We start from the raw sequence: 24252 nt of genomic DNA on the forward strand, positions 1-24252 counted from the left end.
TAATAAGAGACTTTTAGTTGAGTATGCACAACTTTTCAATACTCGTGCAGTGCTTAAGGTGTGATGGAGATTAATAAATAAATATGGATTTAAATTAAATGAATTTCCATTATGAATGATTGTAGATTCTTATGATTTAATTAAGTCTATATGACAACCACAGACTAGTGCAGAAATATATAGTGAAAACTAAATATATTTATGTATAAAAAAAAAAAAATGATTTAAGTATTCGTATAATAATTTGGTTAACAGCTTGAATAATAAATGCAGTATAATTTAAAATCGCATTATGTCAAATATAGCACAAGGAATATAACAGTTTTGTATCCCTATAACAATTTGTTTAACAGTTGGTTTTACTATTCATATTCTGATTAATCAATTGTTAAACTTGATTAAATTCTGCTTTACGTGGCTAATTTAAAATTTTCAACTTCCATAACCAAAATAATCTACAAAACTAATATACCTGTTGAGCATTTTGTGAACGTGCATGCAAAAGCAGCTAAGAGCGAGTTAACTGAAGCACTTTTCCAAAGCCGGCCAACATATCAGTTAACAACAACAACAACAACACATTTCCAGTGGTCAGTGAACCAACAAACAACTCTCTTGTTGTTGTTGTTGTTGTTATTGTTGTCAGCTTTTGTGTGCTGATCATCTTGACGACGACTGCTTGTTATATTTTGTTGTTGTTTCTGTTGTCGTTGCTGCTGCTGCTGCAGCATCGCATTTCAATTCTTGCGTGTCCCGAAAGACGGCCAGCACTTTGTAGCGTAGTGTAAACACATTAGACTGAATCCTATGCCATGTAAAAAGGCTTTACATCTAACTGAAACCTAATGAAAAATAACAACACTGAAATGAGAAACATAAAAATCGAAGATATCTAGCGAACGAGCACATTAACAGATTAACAGAGCAAACGATACGCTTTGATCTGTGGGGCCATCGTAAAAAGATGGAGACATTTCGAATCGAGAGACGATGTCCAATTGCAAATGAGGCTAAAACCGTTTCGTGGCATTTTTTCTCCAGTTCGTCTTTTATTATTATTATTATTTATTTATTTTTTTTTTTATTTGTAAATTGTGCGTAATATGAAAGTTTTGTAAACTTGAAATCCGTTTTATGGCACGAGCTCTGTTCGATAATTAAACTGACTATAATGATGAGGAATTAAAAAATATGTTTAGAATTTTAATTGGAAATGAATATTACTTTTGCTTCTAGAAGTGTCATAGTTTCGTCACGAAACGGTATATATATATCATTTTCTAAATATATATATATATATATTAGATATTTGATATATTAGCTTAGTTGATATTTCTAATGTATTTTTCGTCATTAATTATGCTTATTCAGAAATTATGCCTGTGATAAATTTCCAAAAATCTTTTTTGTAAAACAGATTTTAATATATTTTGTTTACATTTTTATTTATTTTTAATTTATTTATTCTATATATTTTATAAAATGCTTCTTCTAAAAGATTAAGGTAAAACTTTCCAAGTAGTTCAAACGGTCCACAATATTACCTACAAAACATGGTGCTCTTAATACTTTAGTTAAGATCTCTAATGAGGATGTTTTGCTACCTCGCATTTGGTTTTATTCCACTTTAAAATTTTCCAAAATTAAATCAAACACGACTGTTTCTGACATATTCTTTCATTTTGATTATTTCTTTTTATGATGCTCTACGGACAAGTAGATGATAGTGTATTTTATAGTCTCTGCATTTATGATTAGCTTGTTTTTTCGTCGTGTTTAGCTGTCGGCATTTGGTTTACTTCTTTGATTGATCGCACCGGTTAAAGCCACCAGCAGCTGGGTCCAAATGTTGATTGTTGTTGTTGTTGTTGCTGTTGAGTTGTTGAATGGTCATGCGATAAGAGAGAGGCATTGAGGCACTTTGTCTGCGTCTCATCAACGCAGTTTCTATTGACTTCGATATGCGGAGGCATGCAACGTCTTGCGGCTAATTTGCATATGAAACTGAGTCAGCGCAAGGCTTTTAAAGGCCTCGAGTCGGATTGGGGGTTTGGGGTGGAGGAAAACGGAGAACTCGGCACTCGACACTCGATTGCTTTCCACTTGGCCTAAGCCCATCAAAGTGCATTTGCCCTCAAGTGGCTGGGGCCAAAACTATGTAACTCAACCCTCGCGCTGAAAGCGGCTTAATTCAATAAATGAATTGTGTCGTTAGAGGGCGCGCAAACAACTTTTACCCACTGCCACTTCCTGTGGGCCAAGCAATTGTCATTCATATTGTAATTTAATGACCCAACGGTGCCCAGACACATTCGCAGGGTGCCAAAGTTGCTTTTGGAGGTCGCACGTGCGCCGCCTAAACGAAATCCAAAAACAAAATTTAACTCAAGACAGCCGGAAACATTTGGCCAGCAGCAACATAAGCAACAACAATTACAACTTGTCGCCACTCATTAGACAAGTTCAAGTACTCACTAAATACATATTTATAGAGGGAGAAAATCATGCCGGTCTATTGAAAAAACCTTGACTCTACCGTTGCTCGCTGTTGGCGTTGCCAAATAGAGAGAGAGATTAATGGGAATTATTCAACCGATTTGGTAGCCAATCACACTGCATACTCCTATTGAATATATTAAGAACTCGTTAAATCTTTACTTCTTTCAAGTAGATGAGCGTTGAGGCGTGGTTAAAAATTAAAGAAAAACTAAGTAGAGGCGTTGCAGTCGATACTGTAGAGGTAGTTAAACTGATTAATTTATATATTTATATTTTTATTATACACATATATTCTTATATACCAGACGAATTTATCTTTTGTTTCCTAAATTTCATGCTATGTTTTTTTATTAATTAAAATCGATCATTTTCAGTTGGTTTAAAACAAACGCTTTTCACATACATACATATACATATATATTATATTTCATTTAATTTAAATTCTAATGCTATATCACAGAAATATTTGGTATTCCGCTAAAGTTCATAAACAAATATTTTGAATATCTCATTTGTAATTTCTCCGTTAATTTCATATAGAAACCCCTATGATATATTTATAAGATATCAGCTTCTACACATTTGTAATCGCCTTTTATTTTCGTAATTGTACGCACAAAGGTCGACAATCTTTGTAGGTGGACAGACAGCGCCTCGGCTCTTGAATACATTTCGTTACCAAATTGCTATTGCTCTGTAAACGCAGTTATATGGAATTGGCATAATATTGGAAAATAATCATATATACTTACATCACAGCCGCTACATTGCAGCATGTAGTAGGGCACATATAGTATCTGAAAAATTACATAAAACATGTACCCAATTGTTAAGCATGCAACAATATGTGTCAGATATCGCATGTTTGCTGGATGTATGTAAACAAAATCCAATAGCTATTTACTTCTTAACTTATAAATTAATTAGTGAAATGAATAAGTTTGGAATTGATAGGCAAAGGTAACTTAGTTTAAATATGTCTCAAAATTTAGATATTAGAGATATTTCTTAATGATAACATAAATAGAATGCGAATTCCGATCCCGCAAACAATTTTCGTAATTAACAATAATTTGAAGACCATTATGTTGAAGTAAATGCTTACTTAACCAAAACCTCCGATTTTTAAATCTGAATCAGTTATCATATAAAAGTTTTATAATAAAACGTGTCTTTACTTTTGATACAGAAACTCTAAACACTCAAAGTTGACGCAGTCAAGATTTGTCTTCATTTGTGGACTTGTTTGTGTTTTAATGTCTACGATGATCGCTGATTAGTTTGGAATAACATATTCGTTGTTGTTGTCATTGTGGCTTTAGCTTTTGAAAAGCCAAACAAGAAATCTGTCAAACAAACCTATGAGCACGTTTTGTGAAGATGATTCTTCAAATAGTTATGTAGAAAGTGAAAACACTTGATGATACTCGAATATATCAAGAAATATTAACCGTGTGAGAAAACTGACCTCAGCGTATGATTAACATGCATGAAACTTAGAAAAGAAAGTTAACCGAGGAATAGACATATCCGAAAAAAGTAAAGCGACAAATTTTAGATCTATGTTCTATTATCAATTTAAAATTGCAAAGAGCTGGAGAAGTTTTGAGTGCATGAATACAACATCAATTGTAACATTTATAAGTTAAGATATAAGCTTTGAGCCTATACATATATAATCTGCTTTAATATGAGAAAGAATCGATTTGAAGCATGCTTAATGCTTTTGCTGTAATCTTATATAGATTATCATCTTTTAAGTTAAAGTTAAAGTTGTCGTCCAGCTTCAGTAAATATCTAAAAATCTCTTACATCATATTCCTCCATATTTTTCAGAGTCAAAATATATTTTGAAAATAATTCTCTTGGCTTATTTAACACAAAATAGACAAATTAGCGTCCCACTTGCTGTTTGGCTAGTCAGATTTTTGTGTCATTTACCCAGAAACCATTTTGCAAGTGTTGACTTTATAGATTCACACATTTTGTGGCCTAACAATCTAGAGAAATACACAAAACGAAAAAAGAACGAAGCAAAGTTTACTTGTGTCTAAATCTATGTTAATATGCAAATGGATATTTTTGTAACAAATTGCCGCCACTTGCTTGCCATTCGAAAAGTGTGCCAGGAGCCAAATGGTAGACTAAAGAGAGAAATAGTATGAGAGGGCGAGGGACAGACACAGGGACAGAGAGAGAGAGAGAAGAAATATCCCCAAAGCAAGATGACAGCCAGCGATTTAAAAATAAAATTGCATTATGAATGCAGTTGCCTGCGCGCTGCGCCTTTTGTATGCAGTCGCAATTTACTCGACGCCAGACGATGGCTGCACAACGTGCGGGGTATGCGTGACTATGAAAATATCCCTTAATGTCGGCGTATGTGCAGAAAAAGTATCAGAAATAGAGAAAATGAGAAAATAAAGAAGTTGAAATTAGCAATAAAATAAAACAAACTTGATCAGAAACTTGTAAATATAAAAATATCAGTCATGGTAAAAGAAAATATCGCGTTATATCGAGTAAGTAAGTATTATTAACGTAAAACTAATGATTAATAAACAGAATATTTATGATATGAGATTAAATATCTAGATGAGATTTTATTTTCAGTTAGAGTAGTAAATTTCATAAATATTTTATATTGCAAATTTCATAAATATTTTTGTAGATTTTGCTTCAAAGCGCTTGGCCCATTAGTCAATATACCCCATGTGCTTTTTGCAATGTTCACAGCGCATTAAAGACACACAACAAATCTATGTCAAATATCTAAATTTGGTTGTTGGCCCTGTGCAGTTTTTATGAAATTTACTGGAGCAAATAGTGGGAAATACACATTTCAATGACATCAGACAAATCCTAAATAAAAATTCGAATTTGCTTTATACAGCAAGATTAACAAGAATTGTAGATATATATGTATATATAATGCTATATATGTAAATAGATTTCTATGTAATGGCAGCTGCATTTGCTATGGCTGGCAATTTGCTTGAGCTTGAGCTTTAATGACTCTTTGACATGGCTGAATACCCCTACCCGGGAATACCCTCTCTGCATGTCCGGTACACCCTGCCCGAGTCGCCTCTTTTGGCCTATTGTGGTTGCTTTTAATGACTTACAATTTTTTATATTTATGTGCGGCACATTAATAAAAATAAAAATAAAATATAAAAAACAAGTGCTTTTGCGTATAGTTAATTTTATTGACCAGTTGGTTCACTTAGTTCAGTTCAGTTCAGTTCAGTTGAATTGTGTTGAGTGAGTTCATTCAACTCCATTTGGTTTTATGGCTTTGCAATAGTTGAAGCTCACAACTTCATGTGCTCCGTCGCCCATTGGAATAATCAAATTTTCTGCAATTTGTATAGTTCGTTTCGGTTGTTGGCGTCCAGGTCCATGCCACGGGTCTGGACGATCATTTAACGATTATGTGGGAAATTAATTGCCACAAGAATGGCAAAAAATCACAAAGCTCGTAAAACTCTTCTTGATCTGGCTGCAAAATGTGAGTTTAAATGGAAGTTTTATGATTTCACTGAAAGTTATGGGAAGCTATAAGTATTTTCAGCTTATAGATTTTTAAGTACCATTTGATATGATGGGATACGAATGGCAGAAGTATTTAGGAATATAATACAGGGGTCAAACAATGCATATCAGGGAAATTTTAATAAGTGATTTAACCTGTTAAAAAAATAAAAATATATTTAAAAAAATTAATTTCAAACTATAATTTCAAATGAATTAAGATTTTTATCTAAATAAATGTATTATATATCCAGGAGTTTTTCAAGCCAAATTATTTTTAAAAGAAATTTTGATTTAATTCAGATGCATTCATTCATTTACTGCTTTTCTTGCTTCTCTCTGACTCTCTCTCTCTCTCTATCTCTCTCCATTTACAATTCTTCTTGCTTTTCCCACTCCATTTAACTATTTTTAAACGAAATTTTCATTTATTTCAGTTGCATTCATTCACATACCCCTTTTTTTGCTTCTCTCACTCTATCTCTCTTTCTCTCTTCATTTACTAGTCCTCTTGCTCTTAACGTTTACAAACCCTTTTTCTGTTCTGCTTGGCTAGAGTTACGCCCCATTGAGGCCGCTGCCTGTCGTTGCTTTTGTGTGGAAATGGTCTCAACAGCCACTTGCAACTTGCCACCTGCCAACTCAGCCGCTCCCTGAATTATGCATATTTATGCTCACCTGTATCTACCTTCGCTCAGCCTCATGCCTGCTCAATTAATTGCTTTTGCTGCTGCTGCTGCTCCTGCTGTTGCTTGTCTGCAGTCGCGGCGAGAGGAAAATGTGCAGACGCCCACGCAGCGAAGCGCCAGCAACTTTTAATTAAAACACAAATTCAATTTTTTGCATATTTAATTAAATGGAGCCGCCGCAGCATCATCGGTTCATCGAGAGCGAGGAAAATGCCCTTGAGAATGGGCCACAACTTCCGCTTTCAGTTTCAGAAACATTTCCGGCATTTGATGCCACAGAGGCCGACTCGAAGCATGTGAATTATGCTCTCAAGTTTTCCAATTGAGTGACGCCAAATTTAGACCTACTTCCACCTAGTAGGAGCTGCCTCCGTCCCCCTCAGACCCGCACCCAGACTCATCTAGTTTGTTGCTGTCTATCGCATAGCAATTGTCTTAGTCTCTGCTTCGATTCGGAACACCTTTGCCTTAAGTGCGGCTAATTATAGTTTGGCTGGCCGAAATGTCATCTACACGGCTTGTGCCAGGCTGACTGAAGCGTAGCGAGGGTAGCTTGAGCAATCTGTGCGAATGGCTAAATGTTTTTCTAAAAATTAAGTTGAACTTTGCCATATTTAGACATTTAGATATGTAACATAAATCTGTATCTCAATTAATTTCTAGTATTACAAACGGAGAGAAGGCTAGATAAGTAAGATATAAGTTTGGTTGACCCAAATTCATAAAACCAGATTTATAAAATACATACAGATGTATTTAGTCTTAATTTGAAGTCTTACAATCTGACTGAGGGTTGCTGAAGTTATCTGTTTCTTTTTAAATGATTAACATTGAATTTTAGTCCGTCACAGAATTAGTCAGAGAATTATTAATCCTCTTAGTTTCTGGTATGATAATCTTGACTAACATTGCTTAAACATATAAGCACAGCTAGGTCTATTCCTGTTTGAATTTTGTAGAATTTTATCAAATTTAAAATTCGATATTGTTTTATCAGTTATGTTTATATAAATATATAGTATATATATTATACAGATCAACCTGTATAGTATTCCTCTTAATTTCTAGCCTTACATCAATCTCTTTTACCACCCCTGACGTTCCCTCTGGGTTATAAAGAGCATATCTCGACTATTTATAGCAATGAGGTTGCGCTTCGACTGTCGCACATGAATTTCCCAGTTTTTTTTGGTTTGAGTAGCTTATTTTATTGTATGCTTTTACAACTGTGAGTGGGAAATTATGAGCAGGTACTTTTTCGTTGGCTTCTGCTCTAGCTGTAAGGCTCTGTTAATGCTGGCGAGCAATTTGTCAGCTCATTTTGCTCCTACTCCTGGCGTCTAATAAGTTATGATGACATTCAAGCGGCTGTCGTCGGTGCGCGCGGAGCAATGGAAATTTAGCTCGAGGCGTTGGAAGATCGTCGACAGATTTATTTGGGGCCTGTTGCAATAGTTTTCGGCTGCGGCTGGGGCTTGTGGATGGGGCAGCCGCTGCTGACTGCACCTGCCAGACGACAGCTAGGTCTGCGAGTGGAAAATTGAGGTCGTTTCAGCTGCTGCAGCAATTTATCAAACGGACGACATTTGTGTTGCGAAATTCCTGCGGATGACCGCGTTGCCTCTCCTTTCATATGTTTTGTTTTGTTTTGTTTTGGATTTTAAAGTAAAATATTTGGATTTTGTTTTGTTTGAATTATGAAGCTTTTGGATTTTCACACAATTTTAATAGACATACTCATGCATGCATTGAATTTTCCCAAAGCATTTAAATGCTCCATTAAAATGCGCCATAAAAATCTGTAAATTAATGACTAACAGTCAGGTTGTTGAAATACTGAAAGATGCCCTGTACAGAAATGAGCTCTTAAATATTTAAAGGTGGTTCTCCATAGTTGGAAAATATATCAAATTATATTATAATATACAAGTTTATGAGGAATTTATGGTTTAACTAATTTATGAGCTTTAAAGCAAATGTTTGAATTAAAAAAATTTTAAAAATAAATAATTTAAAAAATATAAATCTAAAAAAAAAAAACAAAAAAGCTAAAATTTTAAATGAAATGAATGCTCAACAATTCAAAACAAATGTTAAAGCTAAATTCATATAATTCACTCAAACATAAAATCAAATATACCCCATTGCCTCACTTTATGCCTATAGGGTATAAGGTGGAAAAATCATTTTTGTGCTTGAGTGCGCTCTTGACCGTTAAATGAGGCGGCTAATTGAAACGGTTATTATACAATTAACAGTTATATATATATATATATATATATATATATATATATATATATATATATATATATATATATATATAGAGAGAAAAAAGTGTGTCCAAAAATCATGAACTCGTAATTGCAGTCAAAATGTTAACTGAAAACTATTCAAGAGAGAAGCAAAAACTGAGATAATAAACTTTAAGAAACACACAATAAAAAGTGATAACAGCACAACAACAACAAAAAAAGTAAAAATGTCTTCAATCAGCCATTGTGAATGACAGCAACAAATGAAAGTCCTCGGCGCGGGTGTTGCAGATTGTGAAAGCGCGAGTGAGGCGAGCCTCTCTCTTTGTGTGTGAAAGTTGCCGTAACAGATCTATATATAGGCAATACCCTAATCAAAGCTATATATATATTAGTCCCGATATTATACTCAAACGAAATGGGCGCACATAGCTCCAAGGAGAAATTATCGCGTTCGTATTCCGAGCGATATATTCACACTCAAATGATTGAACGTGAACGCTTTGGCAGCTTCGGCAAACGAGCCAAGAGCGTGACAAAAGGTAAGTGCTACCTACGATCACTTCAATCTATGTCTGTGTGTGTGGAAATTTGTGTGACTTCAATTGAAGTAAACACTAATTGCCTACAGACTCTGGCAAAAAATTAATTAATACACAATGAATCGCGAATTAGAAGAGAAATTCACACGCTCTTAGAGTCGCGAAATGATTGTTAAAATTGTAATATAATATATATATATATATATATATATATAGAAAATAAATAATACAGAAATCAACTACGTATATAGAGAGCAAAAGAATATAGTTGGGAAAAGATATTTGAATAAAATATAAAAGTTAAATTATAAATTATTAAAGATTGTTTACGAAAATTGATATAAATTTAAATATTATTTAAATATATTTTAACATTCTTTACATAAATCAAGTAACTATCTTCAATATTTCTAAGTAAATCTAAGTCTTCTATAAGTCTTTGTGAGTCTTGAAATCTATATCATAAAGAATGTTTTCAATACTGTGACAACATCAAATTTCCATATCAAATAGATTAAAGATACGCATATTATATATGTACTTATATAGCATAAATATCATGATTTTCTCAATCATTATATTTACATTTAATCATAATTATTCTTTTGCTAAGTTTAAAGATTAATTATTTATTCAGATTTTCGATATATTTCCTACAAAATATATTTAATTTTAAATAAAGCAATTTGATTATTTTGGCTGAACTTTAGTTTTATACTGCACAGTGGCTAGAATATATAAATGTATATACATTTATCCCATACATGCAAGCGACATTCTCATGCACAAAAACTAAATATATAGTATAGAAATTTAATGACTAAAATGCTTTGCAAAAGGAAAGATATATTTTTGGGAAAATATTCTGACTGTGCGGTCACATTTTTTGATAAGCCGCAAAGGGGATTATGCGGCTTAAGTGAGGTGAACAGACAGGCGGGCAGGCAGAGCGCCGCCCACCATTGCACCACTGATAAAAAGTTGGTGCAATCCACACGTGCAGCGGGCTGCTGTGGTTCGCATTCAAATCCCAGCAACAACAGCAGCGCCAGCTCCAGCTCCAGCCTGAGTCCGAGTCCAGTGCAATTAGCAGACAGCTAAAAATAAAATTTATTGGATTTCATGCAGCTGTGCAAATCGCTTTTGTTGTTGCTGCAGCTCCCCAGCGTTGCACCATGCAGACATCGTTTAACATGAAGTTGCCACAGCAAATTATGTTGAATGCGCCGCCATAACAAGTGCGAGTTTTGCGGCAGCTAAAAACCAAGAAGAACTTTAACTAGATTTGAGCTAAAAGTTTGTCTTCTCTGTGAAAAATTCAATTTAAATGAGATTTTAGGGTAATTTTGAGGAAATTTTGAACTATTTATGACTGTTGAAAATTTAGAATAAGTCATATGCTTTATATTAGATCATATCATATCATCATATTTTGTTATTATAATAGTATAGTGGTAGTAATTGTTAAACAGTTATTCGTTTAGAGTTTGGTTTATATGAATTGAGTAGGGAATGGAAATTTAGTAGACGAATACAAGCTGTGCTACGGTAGTTGTGCTATACAATATGGTTGCCAGTCAAAGTTTGTTATTGTTTATGCTAGTTTATATATAATATAAAGTTATTTATTTACTTTATCCAACTGGCTAATAATAAAGTTGGTATCACAAATTTTTTGATGAATGATATTTTAGAAAAACAGTTTACTGATAACAGTAGTATAAAATTAAAATATAATGGATAGATAGGAGATCGTAAAAATACGATATAATATATACGAGCTTAGAAAACGTAGAATTCGTTAAATAGCTTGATACATATTAAATATTGTTTAAAATAATCAATTGTCGATAAAAAGCCATCGTGGCTTTCGTAGGACACTCATATAAAGCATGACTAAGGGAAACCGAACTTATAGTGTTATATCTATATATAATTTATCTGTTATATATCAAAAGTTCTGTCATGAAAACTACATAATAATGTGGTACTATTCCCGCTTTTCTTTTAGCAAAATCTTATCCAACACTGAAGCAACAGATATACAAAATTTCAACAAGTAATCTTCCCATACAGCCGAGTTCACATGGTTATAAGCAGTGAGAAATACTTCTATCAATTCAATTCGTTATCAGCTCTTAAATGCTTACAGATTTGCTTCAATTTAAAAAACTTCCCCCAAAAAAACAAGAGACCAACTCAATATCAAAGCAACTTCACGCTGAGAACCCGCAACATTATGATATCTCTAGTTTACATATCTCTTCCCATTTTGTCTGGCTAGCGTAATGCTTTGTGTACATTATGTTTGATATAATAAAGCGCCCCCTGGCGTTCGCAACATGCCTTCGCATCATATAATATAATTTCACCCCTTTTATCCCCTCTCTTTTTTCTCACACATTTTCTCCTGGTGTTGGATGCTGGGATACAAAATTCAAGAGATAGAGTGGGAGCTGGATACTTCAATTATATGCAAGTGCTTTGTTTTAATCGACAAACATTGAAATGCAAATAGCAGGGCAATCTCTCCGCATCTAAAGAGCGAAGGGGAAAACGTTTTAAAGTGCGATGCGGCCTCCCTTACTCCACCTCTCTCTCTCTCTCTCTCTTCCACTCCCCCTCTGAGTTGCCTTTATTTAATGCAAAGCGCATAAAGTTCGACGTGTTTGCGCATAATTTAGACAGCATTACGTTTATCGATTACATGCAAATATGCGTGAAAATGTCACCAGTTTTTCACTTGTCATCAGTTTTTCTCATCATCAATTTTGTCTCTGTTTGCAGGAGCTGCCAAAAAGCGGGATGTGCGCAACTTAAGCATATCGCCCACGGATCTGGGACCGCCGCCAAAGACCCAGCAGACCGCTAAGGGGCAAACGTCGTGGAATAAATCGTTAACACCAACACCAACAGCTATACGTAAGTATATATATAAATTGATATATGAAAAGACGTAATTTTTCAAATGCAAAAAATAATAGTAATAATAAAATAAAAAGCAAAGAAATATAAATATGATGTATAATATTCACATATTTATTTTCAATATTTTTTGCTTAAGTAAAAATTGATCAGATGTATGCTAAATTCTATATCGAAACTCAATCCAAATTTTCTACTCCCAATTGTCTACATAAAGTTTAAATATTTATTTTTATGAACATGAAATAATTATTTAAAACGCCTTAAACCTCTTTAAAGTGAAGTCATTTTTGTTTTTTTGTTGACAGCCTTGGAGATTTGTCTCATTCGAAAAATAAAGAAAAATGCCTTAATGACTGACATCAGCTTTGGCAATTTGTATATATAGTATAAAGAGTCGTCCACTCCCCAAAAATTAACAAAATTCACTTGGGGAAAAAAAGGAGAAGAGAAAGAGGAGATAAAAAGCCAAACGCATCAGTTGTCATTGACACATTCGCAATTCAATTTTGACGGGGGTCTGCAGAGCCGAGTAGCTCAGTAGCTGTAGCTGCATATGTGTGTGTATCTGCATCTGTGTGTGTGCCTGTAGCTCCTGTATCGTTCAGTTGTCGCTGGGCCCTGCATGAGTCACGGATTTTGGCTGTTTGTGAGTCAGCTTTTTGGCCAATTCGTTTGGCTGCTGCACACAGATTTCTATCGCAATGGACCCTAGGAAAAAACAATTTTTGCTCCAGATTTTTGTTTGTTTTTGCTGCTGTGATTCGCATACTCCCAACGGGGAAAACTAACGGTGGCCAGCCTACATTCGCCACACCCACCAAATATCTGCCGCACCGTTGGTGCGCACTCATTGGGGGCATGGCCCAAAAGAGAAGTTGAATATCATCGCACACCTGAACTTAAAATGATTTGCCAATTTCACTTGGACTCTCAGAGTTGTTGTTGGTCAAGGGCGTAGCAATCGGAGAAATTCTGTTTTAGATTATTACATTACATTAGATTTGGGAACATATACATATGGTTCTAATGCGACATAAATAATAAATTGGATTAATGTTACAGAGATTCATTATAAATAATTGGTATCATATCCAAATTAAAGTAGTAAAAGCAGTTAACGGTCATTTATAAAACTATCCAATGATTCTTCTATACTTATGTATACATCTGATCCCTGGATTTATCAAGCAAACTTTTATTTATATGATGTTGGCAATTTACCCAAGGTATATTATCATATAGCTTGTAAGCTGATAAGTCTTCAACAATCTAGCATTTTCGATAGTAACTTGAGCTCGGGCAGCACTCAACATTCTCATATCAATCACATCCAATACATTATTATATTTATTTCTGGACTTGTGTTCGCAACTTTTTCATTACACATTCATTTCACACTGTGCAACATATGCCTGTGGCATAATTCAATTGAAAACCTTTTAAATCGCTTGCTTCACATATCAATTTATGTTTCCATATTTCAATTTACAATCAGTCGTTGCGTAATACATAATTACATTAGCTCGTCTGCCATACTTGGCATTTCATATATTGAATAATCAAAAGTGCTTTTGCTTTTAAATAAAATATTTGCTGATATGAAAGACAATCACAGACCGACACACATAGCTACACACACACACGCAGGCATAGATACACACACATGGCCATTTATACTCAAATGAAAACTTGCTATTTGTGGCTGGCTGGCTCTACAGCAATCAAGTTTTTCCATAAGTTTTTTAGTTTTTCCGACTCTTCTGCCGTCAACTCTATGAATCTCTATGCAAGCATCGGTGGTTCAGTGGTAGAATGCTCGCCTGCCACGCGGGCGGCCCGGGTTCGATTCCCGGCCGATGCAGAATAATTTTTTTTGCTCCTTCCGTTCATTTTCTCTCTTTGCTTTTGCATAAATTACATTTAATGGATAAATTCATTGTGTTGCTTGAGCTATTTGCAGTTTCTCTGTAAATTGCTCAAATATTGTCGCATTAAGTGGCAAACCCCATGCCCCGCTCAGCCTCAGCTGGAATATTCTGCTATAGTATATTTCGTCTGCCCACAAAGCCGAGTGCACTGCAATCGTGGCAGACTAAATTAAATTTACTCGCACTATTGCGCATGTTTTTCCAGTTATTTGCACATGAATACGAATACGAATAGGCAAAAGGCACAAGCAAAGGCATTGTAGAAACACGTTTTGCATATGCAAATTCCCAAAGGGGAGCGCACAATCAAATGCTGAAACCTCGGCCTATTGTTTAGCTTGGGCATCACGCAATGGGCCGCTGATTTTATTTCTTTTGTAATTTGCGGCAGTTAACTACTGAAGATATGCATCTTTCACCATTAAGCTTAAAAAGTAGGTAAAAGCAAACAAGAAAAAAAAGCAAAAAATCTATTTGCATCGGCCGGGAATCGAACCCGGGCCGCCCGCGTGGCAGGCGAGCATTCTACCACTGAACCACCGATGCTGTTGAGATCATCGCGGCCAAACATGCTATTATAAATTTATTTTAAAATTCATTTCGTAGCACTTCAGTATTTCTCGCAAAACAAACAAGAGTTTCATTCCCTAAACTAAAATATTAAAATTTCGATTGCCATTTGTAGGTAGATATAGTAAGATACAAAAAGTGATTTCTGCATCGGCCGGGAATCGAACCCGGGCCGCCCGCGTGGCAGGCGAGCATTCTACCACTGAACCACCGATGCTTTCTTGAGGGAGGCGTCCAAACTTTGGCCTATAAACCTAGCGACTATGAAATTTGGTTAATATATACTGCAAAATAGATCTCGCGCTCTTACAACTATAACTTCTTCAAATTATTAGCTGGATCAAAAGAATATATCTTTAAGTGTTATTTAATTGGGTTGAGCTCTCATATTAAGAGATTTTCCCTAAAAAGTTACTTTTGCATCGGCCGGGAATCGAACCCGGGCCGCCCGCGTGGCAGGCGAGCATTCTACCACTGAACCACCGATGCTTTCTTGGAAATCTCTGCCCAAATTCTGCACATCAATGCTGTCTCTTCTCTCGGTGTCTTCTTCTTTCCTTCCCCCTGCTGGTCAAATAGTTTGGCTGCTACGACATTCCAATAGTGCTCGAATATTATCAGAGAGAGAGAGAGAGATAAGACGCAGTAGCTATTTATAGACGTGGGGTCTTTGGACACACGCATCGGGGCTGGGCTTTTGCGCACTCTTCAAACGCGTCTGCAAATTGAACGTAATTTTGCAATTAACCTGCTTAAGATTCAATGGACATGCGCGTAGGTTGAACGTGCCGCTGAATGGGCCCACGTTTATGTGTTTATCGATTTGGACGGAGGCTTAAGTCTTATTGGCTTAATTGTGACGGCACTTTGTCACCTCTTTCAATCTGTTCACAGGCTGCACAGCGCCACAGATCCGGTTAGACTTGATCAGTGGCTAATTGCTTATCAGCATAGAGCAAAACAAAAACTGATTTGCTACGAGGATCCTGCTTAACCTTTAAAATTCAGTGGCATTTCGCCTGTCTACAATGTTTAGTTATCTCTCTCTCTCTCTCTCTCTCTCTCTCTCTCTCTCTCTCTCTCTCTCTCGGTCCGCATGTGTGTGTTTCGCTATCTCTCTCGCTCTCTCTGTCTCTCCTTTTACTTGTGGTTAGCCTTGGCAGCTGCTTTTTAGGCGCCGCTTGATGCCTGACATTGGCCGCAACATTGCAACTTCTCTGTGTTTTCATATACCCTGTACTTATTGAAAATGTGTGAGAGGGTAGATTTATATTAGTTTTTTGAAGAGTTAAGTAAAGCCTATTGAGCTTTGAGTAATGAACTCAGCTAAGATTTGGGATTTCAGCTAAAACCTCGCTGTGATAACTCAGTTCAGAAGTAATATATATATCATAGAATATTAATATAATAGAGTCAATATATTAGTAAATTTTATGTACATCATATGCTAGTAATTTCTCATTCATTATAGTTCGTCCAGGGAAATTACTAAAGATCGAACAATTAAGAAACTTTACGTATGAAATTCTTATAGAATTTATTTTAGGATAGGAAAACTACAAATTCAACTAGATTCCAGGGTATTTGCTGGTAGTAACTGTTTTCCTGTAGTTCACCCTTACTTTATTAATTTTTGCTTTTTTATGTTGTTTCCTCTATTTTTGGCGACTTGGGTGTATTGTATGCATTGTGGCCTAGACTTGTATTAGCCATTTATGGCTTCCGACTCTGCTTTGTCGCTTTACTGCAGCAGCGGTGCTGTCGCTGCTGCTGCTTCTTCTTCTAAAGCTGCGGTTAGCATTGAGCTAGCGCGCGACAACTTTTTGTCGTGCACTCGCGAATTAACTAAAACAATACTGAGCAAAAAAGAAGGAAAAACAAAATAACGTAGAGAAAAAAGAGTAGGTAAACAAGGTAGAGACAAACGCGTTACTGGTCAGCAGCTGCTTCCCTCGCCGTACAAACATTTCGCTCGTCGAGCACATAAAAGTAAATTATGCTAATTATTTCTGTAGATAAACTGCCATGAGTAAAGCGAGCTAAGAGCAAATGCACTTATTTATGTTGAATTGCTTTCTCTTAAGGAGCGCTGCTTGACTGCGTGCTGCAGCAACATGAACTGCTTACAAGCTGTTCAATAGTTTTCAAAGAGCTTTGTTGAATGAGTATGCGCTGTTCGCTTAAACTTTCAGCTGTTTTACTGCTTGTTTCTGAGCACACTGCTTGTCAGCTGCTGTTGTGCAGAATTCTTGCAACATTGAACTTTGTTTATTGAAACTCTTTATGTAATATGCATTATACTTTGATACATAAGTAAACATTCTGTTATTAAACTGTTTGCTTATATGCTCTTTTGCATAAATACCAGCGACCAATCTTCCACTGCTTGCAATAAAGTTTTATATATTCTGCTTTTGGGCTGCTGTCTGCGAACTAGCTGATGATCCGTTGCTTAACAGCATGTTGCTTACTTTTTCGCAACATTTCACTGCTGAACTGCTTGTTTGATTCCCTCTGTTGTTTTTGTTATTATTTTTAGTTTATATTGCGATTTGTTTGTTTGTCAACATGCTGCAGCAACAGGCTTGCACTGCTTGCGCTATGCAATTTGCCCCTGACTGCTATCTGTGCTACCATAAGCTATCAACAGGTGTTTATTTTCTTTATTTATGTTATTTTTTACATTTTTCATTTTCTATTTGGCGCTGTTCTAAAAAACTCTGTAATCTTCTTACAAATTTGGTTGGCTCTGCTGTTATTTGTTATGCTGGACTTGACAATTGATTCATTGGTTTTTCCTCTTCAAAATTAAGTGAAAATCTTGTCAGTCGTAGCAAGCGTTGTAGCATATGTTGTTTGCTTGTTGTTTACCAAAATTTATTTTAGTGTCTATTTATTTAATTTTAATTTTAATTTTTATACTTAATCCTCTCGCGACTATTGAAAAAAATGGAACTTGGTCACTTTTTTAAACGATTTTTTAGATGGTACAAACCGAAAACGGAAATCAGCAGCAAATCTAATCGTGAGTTTTTGTTATGGCAAACACAGATGTGATTAGTTCATAACATGGACAAAATTTGAATGTAAAATATTGTCATAATTCAAAATTAGAGCTTTGATATAGAATCCAAATGAAAATACCCAAAAATATAACGAAGGGGCATATTAAATATTATTCAAATTTTGACTTCGAAAACAATCTCTTATACATAGTTTAAAATATCTGTGATACACATTAATTATGTTTATAAATAGAAGTAAGAATATTTGTTAACAGTTATCGCTATAATATCACCGCTCTATTTCTCTCTCTCTCTTCCTTTCTCTTTGCAGAAAAACGTCATTCGGTAGCAACAACAACAACAACAACAACAACATCTACATCAAACACACCCCTCAAACTTATAACAAAAGCATCGCAACAGAAAGGCGTGAAAAATGCTACAGGAAATGCAACAAACAACAACAAAAATGGCACTAAAACTTTAGCCGCAGTCATTGTCGAAGGTAAGTCAAGCAATAAAAATAATGAAATTATATATTTTTAGAGTATATATACATATCTATCTACATTATATATTTGACAATCAAAAATCGAATTCGCTGCGCCGTTCGATTCAATTATTTCGATTTGTGAAAGCAAATCTAAAGTATTTATTCAACGTTTTAACTTTTTGTTTGACAACAACTATAGCAACAATAATAGCATTTGCAACAGTTACACAAACTTTGCAACACACCCACACACTCATACCCACACACGCTTACAAATTGGGCTCCTGGGCTCATTTTGCGGGTGTTTCACAAGTTTTTCGTCTTGACGCAAGTTTTCTAATTAATATTAATGCCGCTAATTAGCCTTCGAGGGGGCATGCCACGTTTGCGGCCTGCCATAAATTCGCCACACATATATTTACCTGTGTGTCGTATGCTTATATATACATTTTTGAATTAATTTTCATTTTAATATGGTTTTTGTTGCCTTGCTGGCGACACCTGCGTGGAGTGGAAAAACGCCCTAATGCTTTTTCAATGGCAAACATGCAAGCAAATTATGCACTCAATAGAGCTCTCTCTGTGCGAATGTTTGTGTGTGTGTGTGTGTGTAAATGTGTGAAGTGTGTGCTAAAAGCCAAATATTTGTTGCACATTCAAGCAATTGCATTAAGAGTTTTGTCAGTTTTGACTGCAAATGCTTAGCCAAAACGTTATTAGTTAAATGCACAGTTTAAGCCACGGCCTAGGCTTTTTTTCTAAGTTTAGTGAACTTGATTTCCCACTATTTATATGTATGTATGTGTATATATATATAGTTTTATTGCAGTTCATCAACTTGTGCTGCAAAGCAATTTCATGAGTTCAACTCAAGGCATCAGCTTTTAAAGCCTTTTGGTTGCTTTAGTGGTTTATAAAATTTATGCATATATAAAGTATACGAAAAAAATATATGAAATTTAAAGGAAATCGGCTTTTAGTAATCTTAATATTTAAATGCTCTTAAATATAATATGTAGAGGAAAAATATATATTTTTTTATAAATACAGAGAGCTTTAATTTCCTTATAAAAGATTTATAAGAACAGAGGCAAATCAAAGTATGTGGAAATATTTATATAATAACAATTTGAATCAAAATTAAATTTAAAAAAAAAAATTATTTATTTAAAAAAATTTGTATGTTTAGATCAGAAATTTTTTAAGGCGTATTTATTTTTTTTTATATTATAAAAATTATTTAAATTCTGTGTTAAACTTTTTCTTATGAAAATTGAGCAAACAAATGTTGTACTACTGCTAATTGCTATATTTCACCAGCTGCTTCTAATATTTTTTTCTTTCTGATAATATCGATAGTAATCGAAAAGACAAACCTATTAAAAAAAATGCAATTCTTAAATGAATCCTCCTGCCTAAGGTACTTGCTTCTGCCCACTTACATCTATAGATTTAGTTCATTTAAATATCTGCTCAATATTTAACATGTTTGCCTAATTAAAACCCACTTCCTTTTGCGCTGCTCCGGTAAGCGCTAATTTCATGCGCTCTCATGTGCTTTGTATAGTTTATGAATGCCTTTTGGCTTTGCCAGTGCTCTGCATGTTCTGCATAATGCGCCGCAAGCGTTGCAGCGCACAGCACTTGCCAGTCCACTGCTGCTGGCACGCCTCCTGCCTCCTCCATAATTACCTGCACAGAAATGTCACAACTTGTTTTGTAGCGCAAACACGTTGCACGTTTAGCCGCGCGTCGCTTTGATGCTCAACGAGTTGTGCTGCGCTTGATATATAACTGTTTCTTTAGGGGGCAAGTGTGTGTGTGGGTGTGTGTGTGTTGGCGTGTGCCGTCAATGTGTGCGGCAACATACATGACCCCGCCTCCTACTGTCCGCCCACTGGCTGTCACTGGCTGCTTAGCACAACTTGTGCCATGTTTTGGCTTATTGAAGTTAAATTGTTTGCTTAATGTTTGACATTGGCTTTAGCGGGGACACACAACCCTGCTTGGGGCATTTAGCCAATGCAACAACCAAGAATCGACTATATTGATCTTGAATTGGCTAAGATTAATCTTTATTAAATTAAATAATGAATAAATTAAATAAAAAATAAATAAATAAATGAAAAGGAAGAATGAACAATTTTAATTATTTTTAAGGAATATAATAAAATTAAAAATTAAATTCTATTGATGCTACTTTACATTAATGGCAAAAAATAATTTTATTGTTTTTTTATTTATAATTTAAAGTGATAAATATGAAGTATGCAATAAAAAATAGCCTCTTTGTGCCGATGATTTACAACATATTTATCAATTTGTTCCGATAGTTTTTGTAAACTTACCAACAATTTTCATATGAGGGAAATTGCAAAGCAATTTGTAACTTAATGACTGAGGCATAGAAAATGAATATGAATATGAATAAAAAAACACTCATGAATAACATAAATATCAAGTTCGATGACGATTACGATTTTACTTTTTGGGCTGGTTACGCATGGCGAACAAAAAAAGAAAAGAAAAAGTAAAAGTGAATGAAAAATGGAAATGGAAATGGAAATGCCACACAAGGTGCGTGTTGAAGGTTTCTTTCATTAGGCGGTCATTAACTTGGGCTGCTTCTTCTTTTTCTATATTTATTTATTTTATTTTGTTTTTGCAAACGCTGAGCTTTGTTTTTCATGGAGGTCAGCCAGGGTGGGCTGCGGGAGGAGTTGGGGCTACTGTGCACCAATAGAGACGTTACAAATGTTTTGACACAAAATTCATTCATCAATTAATCGAATGAAAGCGTGAAAAACGTTTACAAAAAATGAGAGTAGAGGGAGAGAGAAGCGAGGAGAGAAGATACAAATGAAATCAATGAACTTGCGTGTGTGTTTGTATTTGGGCTATAAAACATAGTGAAAACGAGATAAAGTTAACAGGCGTGCCACACACACAGACACACACATGCACACACTCATACGCACACTCGCTTAGCCAAGCAAACGGAGTTGGCGTGTTTCGACTGTTTCTTCTCTTATTTATTTTTAATTTGTAACACAATCAAATTAAGTGACAAATTAATTGAATGCTTTGAGCTCTGGGTGTGAAAGCCATAAATAAGCATTTCGAATAAACGAAGCGAACAGTGAAGTGTGTTTCATAGACAGTGTCGATAACAAGCTATATTTATATAGCGACTTGGATTTATGGTTGATAGATTACATTAAAACTAGACTAAAACTTCAATGGGAATATTATGGATAATATATGATAGGAAATAAATAATTATAAATAACATAAAATATAAAATGAACATGAAGCAAAAATTTTAAAGGATAAAAAGAAAGAATATTAAAATAAATTATTGTAAATGATAAAAAAAATATACATATTATAATGCTAAATTATGAAAATATGAATATTTCAAACAAAAATATATATTTATATGTACATATATATAAAATATATTTTAAGTTTTTCTTTGTATTTTATATTCATGTTTTCTATGTTCTTTTTCTACTATATCCACCTAGTTTAATGTGCTGCGTAGCCAATTGTTTAATCAGTTCAATTCGAAATGTTGTAAGCCCTTTCGTCATTGTTCCCATAAATGAGTCGCCAAAAGATATAAAAAACAAATGTTAAGAGACAATTAAAGCTTTACACATGAATTAAGACTCGCAATAAATGCTGATTCGAATAGATGAGTTTTACATGTATTTTTTTTTTATAGCTGCGCTGTGCCACATAGGAAATACAAAAATCAGCGAAAATATAAATATGTATATATATATAATATATTTCACAAGCTTAATTGGCATGACAAACAAAAAAAAAAGGGAGAAAAAAAAAACAAGCTGATGATATTTCTTGTCAATTTTTTCCCGCAAAAAAAGTTTGACTTAAATAAACCCAAAAAGAGTTAAGAGCAAGAGTAAAAAGCAAAGACCAAACCCAAAAGTCGATTGCATAAATGGCTTAGCAAACCAAAGCAAAGACTTGGAGGGCGAGCATTACGGCGGGGTTTTATTTTGTGTGATTCAATTTTGAATATTTAACAGGGCAAAGCGTGAGAACTGCCTTATAAAGCAATCATATTTTATTTTTTTGGCCAATAAGGTGGGAAATTTTTGGCTAAGTCTAAGGCAGACCCAAAGTACGCAATCGCCGTGGCAACAACAGCTGCCACACAGCTGGTGCCACAATTTTTATTATTATTATTATTTATTTTTTTTTAGCCAATTGTCGGATCTTATATAATTGTTATATAGTTCCTGGGTGAAAAAAAAAATCATTCAATTGCCAATCACATGCAAACGAATCTATGCATAATTTTTGAACTGATATCCGGCACGCTATGTAGATACACTTTGATTTATGAGTATTATGGAAACGATAATGAGCTTGGTTTTGTGCATAATTGAGATGTTGAGTATAAGAGCTATAACATATATTTATATAATTAAATTTATGTATGTATATACAATGATTTTGCAACAGGAGATATTTTTGAAACTAAAAATAAATTTTCTCAAGAATTGAGAATAAAACTTATGAGACGTAACCAAAGTTTCCTTTTAGATTTCAATTGAAATTGGTTTGTTAAACTTTTCCAAAATTTATAGTGTAGTAGTGGCGTTTCTTTTCTATGAAACGTTTTCTAAATCTAGGATAATTTTGTCAAGCATTTGATAATCTCCTTTTTCTTTAACTTAAACCAAACTGAAATAAACTCGTACTAAGAGCACTTCATATTCGTTAGCCCCCAAATATATTTCTCCCTTACACAGAATATTTTTCTTATTATATTTCTGGTAAATTTTGTAATAACTATAATAATCTAAAATTTATTGTACACAAAATGAAATTTGGCCTTTTTACGATTTCTTTACCAAATTGCTCATTTCGATGCCCAATCGGGGTCACTTTGATTTTAGAGAGGGGAGATTTAAGACAAATCCGGTAAAAAAAAAAAAAAGTGTTTCGTCTAAAACTGCATAAAATTTATAATTGGAGCGTGGCTTTTAATGATAAGAAATAAAGACAGAAAGAAAAAAAATTCTGGGCCAGGCGCAACAATTTTTTTAATCCAATTTTGTTTTCTTCTGGTTAATTTAATTTTTTTGCATGATCTTGAGCTCGTGCCCAGTCAATGGCCAGGCCAAAAGCTGACTACAAAGTCGTATCTGTTTCGCTTGCTCTCTCTCACTCTTATATCTTATATCTCCACTCTTTCTCACTTTGTCTCTTTCGGTCTTTCTGTCTCCGTTTGCCTTGCTGGCCAAGTGTGACGCGAAAGTCGACGGCGACGACTCTGCGATATGACAAAGTCTACAATTACAGCCAACCTTTCTTTCCATATAAAAAATAATCAAGATTATTGCAGTGAATAAACTAGTAGATACCCTGTAATTAAAGGCAATTGATGAGTTGAGAACGAGTTTTCATATATTGTTATATTGCATAGAGTTAAAGTTTTTATCTAGATTTTGAATAGGGCATTCGTTGTAGTTGTACTATAGATGTAGTCTATAGTCAATCGAGACAGCTATATGAATAAAAGCTGAATAGCTTTGTTCCAGAAGCTCCGATTAATTTAGTCAGAGACGCACAGAGATGCATTCATTATATAAATATTTGTATACCTAGTTACATCTATGCCAGCTCTGATTTTGTGCAAGTCAATCATTTCCCATATTGCAAATTTGACATAAGCACAGGGTATTAAAAACCCAACAAATAGCGAAAGGGGGAAATGGCAAAAACAAAACACTTTTTACCATTTTTTGTTATTGTTAGCCAAGTGAAAATCATGATT

At 34.5% G+C, this 24252-nt stretch overlaps 1 protein-coding gene and 4 non-coding genes across 5 annotated transcripts in view; 2 read left to right on the forward strand and 3 right to left on the reverse strand.

Annotated features, from left to right (window-relative positions):
• Window positions 1–24252, forward strand: part of toc (toucan) — a 111448-nt gene that overhangs the window by 60660 nt on the left and 26536 nt on the right. Inside the window, exons 4-5 of the mRNA XM_089463950.1 lie at window positions 12304–12438; window positions 18279–18452. Of these exons, the coding sequence (XP_089320076.1) occupies window positions 12304–12438; window positions 18279–18452 (309 nt within the window). The remainder of the gene's footprint in view (window positions 1–12303; window positions 12439–18278; window positions 18453–24252) is intronic.
• TRNAG-GCC (transfer RNA glycine (anticodon GCC)) lies at window positions 14235–14305 on the forward strand. Its single transcript has one exon. It is a non-coding gene; the product is annotated as a tRNA-Gly (tRNA).
• On the reverse strand, window positions 14848–14918 carry TRNAG-GCC (transfer RNA glycine (anticodon GCC)). The gene has a single exon. It is a non-coding gene; the product is annotated as a tRNA-Gly (tRNA).
• Window positions 15089–15159, reverse strand: TRNAG-GCC (transfer RNA glycine (anticodon GCC)). Its single transcript has one exon. It is a non-coding gene; the product is annotated as a tRNA-Gly (tRNA).
• Window positions 15361–15431, reverse strand: TRNAG-GCC (transfer RNA glycine (anticodon GCC)). Its single transcript has one exon. It is a non-coding gene; the product is annotated as a tRNA-Gly (tRNA).

This window comes from Drosophila arizonae, chromosome 3, assembly GCF_054131065.1.
Source record: "Drosophila arizonae isolate 15081-1271.41 chromosome 3, UAZ_ARI_1.0, whole genome shotgun sequence".
NCBI lineage: Eukaryota > Metazoa > Arthropoda > Insecta > Diptera > Drosophilidae > Drosophila > Drosophila arizonae.